The sequence below is a fragment of the Verticillium nonalfalfae genome (genome assembly GCF_003724135.2).
Source record: "Verticillium nonalfalfae strain VnAa140/NRRL 66861 chromosome Unknown scaffold_66, whole genome shotgun sequence".
NCBI lineage: Eukaryota > Fungi > Ascomycota > Sordariomycetes > Glomerellales > Plectosphaerellaceae > Verticillium > Verticillium nonalfalfae.
In genome coordinates, this window is record NW_021167291.1 from 24132 (window position 1) to 32812 (window position 8681).

General features: G+C 57.8%; 1 protein-coding gene across 1 annotated transcript; it reads right to left on the reverse strand.

The window, feature by feature from the left end:
* Window positions 1-120: 120 nt before the first annotated feature.
* D7B24_007839 (uncharacterized protein) lies at window positions 121-2833 on the reverse strand (the record flags this gene model as incomplete). The annotated part of the gene is made up of 2 exons (XM_028641943.1): window positions 121-1799; window positions 1867-2833. The coding sequence occupies 2 exons, from the start codon at window positions 2831-2833 to the stop codon at window positions 121-123; spliced, it is 2646 nt and encodes an 881-aa protein (XP_028494104.1).
* Window positions 2834-8681: the final 5848 nt, after the last annotated feature.

Genomic DNA, 8681 nt, shown 5'->3' on the forward strand with positions numbered 1-8681 from the left:
GACCTCCGCTCGCGCGTATACTGACTCGCGAAGTTGTCTCTGTCTCGCCGCGATGATCCGGCTCATGTCAAGCAAGTGCCGATCGAAGATCCCAACCGCATCCATCCGGGCTTTATTGTCTCAGAACATGATCCACTCAACTTCAACGCCAGGTCCGCCGATGCACCGCGTCCAGTTGAAGGGGCCGCGGCGCATCGCCTCAACCCGCGCGGCGCCAGGGCTGCGTGCCTCGAGCCCCTCCTTCCAGTCACCAGCCCACAGGCGCTCGAGCACATCGAGTGCTGCAAGATTGTTCATGTAGCCCGATCGTGTCATAATGTCTCGGCACTTGCTGCGTACAATGTTCTGCTGCAGCTCATTGACGCACTCGCTGCCCGCGACAAAGAGAGGCCAGAGCAGGAACTTCTCTGCAGAGGAACCTGCCTCGAGAGACGTTGCGTAGTATACCACCTGCGAGACCAGGTTCTGGAAGTTGCTGTGGTTCGACGGCACATTGGGCGACGCAAGACGCTCCGTGTACAGCAGAGCCGCGTAGCGGAACGCCTCGGAGAGGGAGCCAAGGTCGCGGATCTGCGAGGGTGTCGCCGGCGAGGGCAGCGAGGCCTGGATGCGGGAGGCGTCGAATTCCCACGACTGCAGCGCAAGGCGTGCCTCCTTCCACTCGCACCAGAACGTATTGCGCTGCTCGTCGTACGAGGCAGACGAGCAGACGGCCGAGTTGAGAAGCTCTTCATCATCGAGTGTCGTGCCAAAGCCGTTGCCATCGAAGCGGTGACCACCGCCAAGGCCGTACATGTCGCCAAGCTGCTGCTGGTGGAGGTTGCCGATGCTACCCTTGTAAGCATGGCCCAGGGGCGAGCCGAGCGGAGACTGCGAGCGCGACGGCACGTTGCGCGGCAATGTGCTGCTCGAGGTATTCTGAACGGGACGGTGTTGCGAGAGGAGGTTGAGGCGGCCAAGCTTGCTGATAGTTTTGAAGAGCTCACGATCGCAGCCCACGAGGTTCTCGGCGCCTGGCGGCAGGAGAGGAGCGTCGGGTGCAACACCAAAGAAGCCGGTGAGTTGCGCTTCGCGGTCGTTGATGCTGGCCGAGATGGCATCAAAGTAGGTGAAGATGGCCTCCATCCAGGCCGAGTCGCGCGACGGCGCGTACTGTTGCGACCTGCGGCGGATGGCAAGGATCTTCTTGACGCCTGCGAATTGAGTGTGGAATTTGGCTATGCCCGATTCCACCATACGGTAGTGACACAGCAGGAGAATTGTGGCAAGGACCGAGTCGTGGCTGGACTTGACAGGGTCATTGAGCTGCTGGTTCAGGAGGTGCACTGCCAGATTGCGGTGCTGGTATTCTTCGGAAAGAGACTGATCCTCCGGCTGGGCATCGGTCATGCCATCGGCCGCGGACTTTTCAGCCATCAGCTTCTCAGACAGCTCGCGTGTATCCTGTCCCAGGCTGAGTCGCCTCTTCATGCGCAGGTTGCACGCCGAGAGGGCACAGATGGCGTGTTGCAGGCTTTGGCTAGCCTGAGCCAACTGAAGAATGTGATCCCTATATGGGTTGCTGGGACCGTCGATGAAGACCATAGACTGGCACATGGTGTTCTTGTAGTAATCCATGAAGAAGGGCATCTTCGCAATGAGCTCTGAGCTCACGTGGATCGGCTGCGGCTCCATCACCGTAGGCCAGTGAGCAGAGGTAGGCTCGGTCTGGCGTGGAGACATCTCCTCAGGGGGAGGCGAAGGCCATATTGAGCCGGTGGAGGTGCAGCTGGTGCCGTAGGCATCCATCTCAGGGACGTCTTTGATCATGCAGTCAGTATGGATATCGTCTAGGGCGGTGGGATTAGGATGGGTGGGAAGGCTTACTCAGACCGTCGCAGTCACGCATCAGCTTCTGGCTCATCTGAGCCTCAAAGTTGTCCATATGGGACGTGAGACTTGAACTCTGCTCAGAAGCGGCGTAAACGAGACCTGGACAGGACGTTGGCGCAGCCCTCTGGTCCATGAGGATGCCTGAGCCAGGGCTCTGGGGGATGGGAGAGCCGTGGCTGCTGTAGTTGTCGTACATGACATTCGGGCTGTGGAGGAACGGGATGTCGTCGCGAGGATAGGAGTGGCTCATAGGCGACATGTAGTCAACGTCACTGACACCCGAGGAGAGTGATTCGGGAATGGCGAGTGGGCCAAGGTGAGCCCCCAACTTTCGATAGCCGGGACCCTCGTTGGGTACGCTACTGGAGTAGGACAGGCTGCCCCAGTGACCCGCTGGCAGAGGAGGCGTGTTTTCGGGATGGGACATGGAGAGCATGTCGTAGCCGTGGGGATAGGGAGTGGTGGGAGCCGAGCCGACAATATGCTCGGGCGAGAGGTCGACACTGCCGCGGTCAAGCCGGCGTGACGCCTCATCAGTATCGCTCCATGTGCTCGTAGTCGTGGCAGTTGAGTTGGTCCGCGCCCGGCTAATAGACGCCTTCTTAACGCTGCCGGCGACAGGAGGTGCTTTCGCAATGGGGAGAGACAGGCCTCGCAGCTTGCCTCGGCTCGCCACACCAACACCCCAAGTGAGCTGCGTCTTGTATCCGGAGCAGTCATTGCCAACCTCGAGACACTGCGAGCAGTAGGGTCTTCTCCTGTCACATTTGACATTTCTCTTAGAGCAGGTGAAGCAATCATCAGTGGCACCACCGGCAGGAGCGCGTCTCCTGCGCTTGCGAACGGCGGCAGCAGCTTCCTTGGAGACAGGTGGTTGTTGAGCTGGCTGAGACTGTGTGGGTGTTGTTTGCTGCGACTGAGGTTGCTGCTGGGGTATCTGGATGGACGACGGGGCTGTCATGGTGGCGATGTCGAGGCGATGGGTAAAGAAGTAACGAGTGTTGTTGTCGTCAGGATCGAAGTATGAGTGAGTGGGATGAGGTTGAGGGCGAGAATGAGGAATGAGGAATGAATGAGCGAGAGGCGAATGTCATTGAGATGGCGAGAAGGGGGGGGCAAAAGAGCACTGATATGGGACGAGAGGATGGATATAGGACGGAGGTCCTGTTAAGAAAGAAGATAGCGGCGAGGGTGCAGAGAGGGAGGGTACGATTGATGGATGGATGGTACAGGGTCAGATCTGGGTCTGGGTCCGGGTCCTTGCTTGGGCTCTGGTCTAGTCCTCAGTACCGCACTGCACCCACTTCTTCAAGTGTACGATGTACAGGCTGTGTGGTGGGTAGGTAGATAGATGTAGGGGAGAGCGACCAAGGCTCTGGGGAAAGAAGCGCAAATGGAGTGAACCGTTTTTTTAGCCTCCCCGCCGTGGGACCAGGGCTTGCATGGAGGAGGGGTCGACGGGACCAGGGCGAGAGGTACGCTAGGTAGGTACCAGAGTCCGCCCGCTCTCTACTCCTCTGATCCGTGCTCCGCGTACCTCTGCGCTTGGTGTGCCTGGTCGAGTATTTCAAGCTGGGCACGGAGAAGAGGGTCAGATAGGCACGGAGAGTGGGGGCGCTTGAGGAGACCACAGATACCATCGACAGGGGCGCGGGCCAAGGTTGAGAGGAGATGAGGGGGAAACTGACAGAGTCTGGTAGAGGAATGCTGATGGAATCGAGAAAACTAGATAGGCAGGCCGGAGTGGTGGATGTTGCTGGTGCTGGTATCTGAATGAAAAGGAGCGATATAGATAGAAGCAGGCCTAGTGATGGATGACGGGCTAGAGAGTTGAAAACTCCAGACGGACGAGATACATCCAAGGTACTTCCAGACTCATCTCATGTTGACTCGGCCCCAACAAGAAGACATGGGATCGCTGTGCTCTCGCTGTCTGGGCAAGGAACTTGCCAGGCCTGGATTTTGGGTTGGACCTCGAAGATCGTCTTTCTGTCTCCTGACAAGAGTTACATGAATCTCGGGTCAGAGAAAAGGGGGGCGGGGTCGGCTCGCACAAGGGGGGAATTGCTGGACACACTGGAAAGGATGCCTGTAATGGTGCGAGCGATGTGAGGTGTGAGGCCAGTGAGCCTTCCAACGTCGAACTGAACAAAAACCCACCCGCGCCGATCAGTCGCGATGGACCAGCCAGCCCAACGGCCGACCAAGTCTAATTCGCCAGACAAGAGGTCGGACAAAGCAGGGGGGGGGGCTTCGTACCGTGGCTCAGGGGGGTATCCTGGAATCATGAGCTCCAGGGTAGGCTTCGTCGTCTGGCGTGTGCCATGAACCCCTGTTCCCTGCGCCCCTGCTGTGGCCCTCCTTCTGCCTTTTCCTGTTCTGGGATGGGCGCTCGCGATTTTAGGTTGACCAACGAGACGTGAGCGGACGATGGAGATGTGAGCAGTCATGGTTGCAAGAGAGTTGCAGGGATAATCTTCTGTCTGCACTGCATGGTTCCAAGTGGTTCCCGACCGCCGTTCGACGTCGGGTACGCCTTGATGCCTGTCCTGGCTCTCATAGCAACAGCGGAGTGCAGCCCCTGTAGGTATGCGTGATGTTCTGATCTGGTGTGGTCGTCCGGATCGTCACTTCAAGCTGGAGGGGCCAGCAGGAGAGGAGCGTGAGCAAGGGGGGGTGGATCGGCCCCAAGCGAGGTCTCTCAGATACAGGAGAATCCAGATACAGGAGAATATCGTATTAAGAAGCAACATCCATGACAGCGAACAGAAGATCGAAAGCGAACCATTGTCAAAGATGAGGGGGCGGGGCTGCGGCAATGTCTCAACTGCCAGGTCCATGTGATGGGGTTTTCTTGTGCCACAACCGCCCTGCTCCGTTTCCAGATGCCGATGCCAATGTGCTGGCGGACAAATGGGATGTCGGGGAGGCGATGTGCCTGTGTGCTCGTCGAGGCCAACGGAGGCGGGAGGGCTTCAGCCAGCTCGTCATAGGTTGTGGGAGCCGTCTCGTTCGTGTGGGTGGTAGCCTGGTAGGTGAGACCTGTTGAGGGGCCCCGGACAGGACGGGACAAGACAGGGGAGAGAGGTACATGGTACCTGTAGGTAGCGGATTAAGAAGAAGATGAGGAGGTAGTGCTCGTGGTGGTGGTGGCAGTGGGAGGAGGGGTGTGTGGTGATGGAGTGGAATGGAACGAGAGAACTGGAGTTCTCAGAGAAGGGGGGGTCTTCTGATGCTGAGGCGGAAGCGCCACGGCAGGGAGCGGAGAATATTCAGATATGCATTCATCGGGGCGGGTGTCTGCTACATCTGCCAGGGCATGCATGGGCTTGAAAGGGGGGGGGGCTTCTGTGCATCAAATCAAGCCACTTAGAAGCCATAGAAGCCGTCCCGTGTGTCCACTGCAGGTGGGGATGCCGGGACCTGAAGGCCTGAGGCTTGACCCTCGCCCAGGTCACAACTCGCAGCGTGCAGCTCGCAGTTCGCAGTTCGTAGCTCTCGTAGCTCCAAGCTCGCAGGCTGCAGTCCACCGCCCACAGGAATGCAAGGAGGCTAGTGGAATGAGGCTAGTGAGGCGCTGGCCTGCTGTGCCTTCCTTCCCCTCTTCCCCTCTCCTGCCTTGCCTAGGTGCCTTCTTCCTGCCGCCTACATCGCACTACGACGGCGGCTCCTTGGCCACCAACCCCTCGGCCACCAACTATCCTCTCTGTAAGGAGCTGCTGATCACATCCTGGTGACCACCCATCATCCATCGATACGCTTTGCACAGCAACCCCGAAAACAAAGTTCATCACGCAGGCACCTCCCTCCTAACATGGGCACCTCGCAAATGAACTGACAGATGCCTCACTGACCATCACACCATTTTCGTAATCCATGGAGGGCAACAATTGCAGGGGTTGTCCCGGACCAGACCACTCTCTCCTGGGCTGCCAATTTGGAGAACGACTCAATCACCAGCAGTGGGTTTGGACCACCACACCTACCTGACAGCCGTCCAGCGCATCGATCGTTCTCTTGTCCGTGCAAGCTCTTTGGACAATGCCATCCTGCATCTGCCGCCGCCAAATCGTCGTCTCCATCCGCGACTCCTCTCAGTCAAGATAGCAACCGCGTCGTCTCCGATGCCTGCAGGGACTGACTGCTCCAATGCAATCCTCTGACAGGAGGAGCAATCGATACTATCAGCCTAAGTGCCAGAAGCACCGTCGGTCAAATCATCTCTTTCCCGTGTCCAGGTTCGCACCTGAAGCGCCATCCTTGGAGCCATGCTCTTAGGCCAATACAGACTCGCTGCTTCACCATCGGGCGTCGCTGCCCTTCCTCGGTATTGCACCCTGGTAAAATACTTTAACTCAGGTGGACAACGATCAGACCTGCGATATACTACGCTGCTAGCGAGAACTCCGAACTAGTTCCCAGGTCCCGGGCACTCTGTTTTGTGGTTCCCGCAAAGCACAAAGCGAGCAGTCCACCCGTCCCCAAGTCTCCATCTGTCTCTCCTGGTTCGCCCCAAAGTCCCCGCTACGGAGGCCGAGTTCCTTCGAGTTGTTAATCATGTGCGAGTGCTTCGAAGCGTGAAGTCGAGCATGACCAGTAGCATGCATGCCGCCCACAGCCTCTCGTGCCGTCCAAGGCCGTACCGTGCAGGCTACGTGCCTCGGCCTCTGCTTCCAAGCCAGGCTACACAGGACCGAGCACTTGATCCATACCAATGGCGAAAAGGTGCAGCCATCTTTGGCCCGCGGCCTGTTCTCGCCCCCCTCGCCCCCTTGGACTATCACTTTCGGATGACGGGCGGAAGATATGACGGCACATCATCCACCGTGCCGGAACGAAACTTGACGAGCACGACACGAGACCCTCCCAGGAAGATCCCCAGGCGATGCAACCGAACACAAGAGCGCCCCGGTAAACAGCCTGCTTTCAAGCTCAGCACGGGCTCCATCGTGGCCTGGCCTCGACACTGCATCTGCATGCGATATTATCAGCACGTACGAACGCACGCACCACAGACCAAGCACACCGCGCTTGCCAGGCCATCGAGACTTGGTCGACTCCTTCGCGTCAAGGTCCCACTAAAGCTTCAAGCTCAGAGGTCGCCGCCGCCGCCGGTGTTTCTGCGCGTAAATTGTTTCCACACGTCTGCAGCAACAGATAGATATCGACCGCTCCGATCCCAGAAGGCTCATGTGCATAAGGCGGCATCATGTGTCGTCGCCATCATTGTCGTCGTTCGTTGTTGTTCTTGTTGTTGTTGTCTTGGTCGTCAAAACTGGTGGCTTGATCCGAGCTTCCATGCAGCCTTCGACAGTCCTTCCACCGATGGCGTTATCTCTCAGCTACAATGTGTGGGCTCTGGACTGGCCTACCTCTGGCGCGCAGTCGCTCCCAATGCTCACCTCCTTCGGCCTCGACTCTTGTTTGGGCCCTTCCGACACCCAACTCGACCGACTTTTCGTGCAGGGAACCTGCAGCTCGCCCGCCTCGTCCGCCCCCTCGACTCTCCTGGTCGATGTACCGGCCATTGTCCCACCTTCTGGCGTCCTTCTTACAATCCTTGACCCCTCCCCCCTAATCGCCCTTGCTGCAATTGCAGTTGCTGGTGCTGTCATCAGTGATTATGCCATCACTGCAGATGCCAGGTATGCGCCGTGGCGGTCGCCGACAGGCTGCAGGGTCACAGGAATTGCCGCTTCCTCTGTTTCATTGTTATCACCAATGTTAACTCGTAAGGCTTTGTGTCATTGGACAGCGATGCCTTATTTTCGCATCATCTGCTCCCACACAGCTGCATGTGCGCCGACCCAAACCAAACCGAAGACACTGCTTTTGATCACGAGCCTGCAAGAAGAACCCAAGGGGCAGGCAAGACGAAGCAAATCCTCACTTTCCCCATCGGGGTGTGGCTGGCTGGCGAATGAAGACCTTCAGCTCAAGTACTTACGACCTATTTCGCTGCATTAGAAAAACAGTCATTTAACACAGCGACTTCTACAGACATTCCAAGGTCAACGATCGCTTCACGTGTAAACTTGCTTTTGCGCCCCCGCAAAGCCTCCCTCGAACCCACAGCGCGAGGCTTCCGAGGCATCGCGCAACTCCGTTTCGGACCCTGCCGACAGGCGCACGCCTCGCCCGTCTTGAGCTGAGAGATCGGCAACAGCACTGACCAACTGGAAGCTCTCCATGGCCGGCAAATCCAGCGCTCCCTTGCACTGCCGCCAAGGGCTCCCAAGGCACAAGTGGGTAGGGTGCCCACTCCACTAGAGCAGATAACAGTCCATCGGTCTTTGAATAAACCGAGTTGAGGGCCGATTGCTCCGTCCAGCTCACCATCGCGCGTGATGGAGAGAGAGCTCGGATTTTCCGGCGCCAGAACTACTGCATTTAATTCAGCGGCACTTAAAGACAGGGCTACCAGGCTGAGCGGCTAATTGCTCACGGCGATTGCGCAAGTGTGAACGGCGGGTCGGAGCACATTGCACAACCAAACATCGATGGTCATGGATTCACTCACTCACTTATTAGTCCGTAGGGGGGGGGGGGTTATCAGTCAGTGTCTTGGCGATTTGGCCTTGCTCCCAGGTGCTCTCACAACCTACATACCACCCGCACTATCACCTACGTTCAACGCTGATCAATGTGGTCTGCCGCCTCCCGTCCGCCTACCGACTGCCAGGCACATACATATTTGCATGCCTTTGTGGTGCTGGTTGCCTTCCAGTCGGTTTCCTCCCAAGGTTTTCATTGCGACTTAACACGACTGTTATACATGGCGCGCTGGTGTGCTCCGTACGACCTAGGTG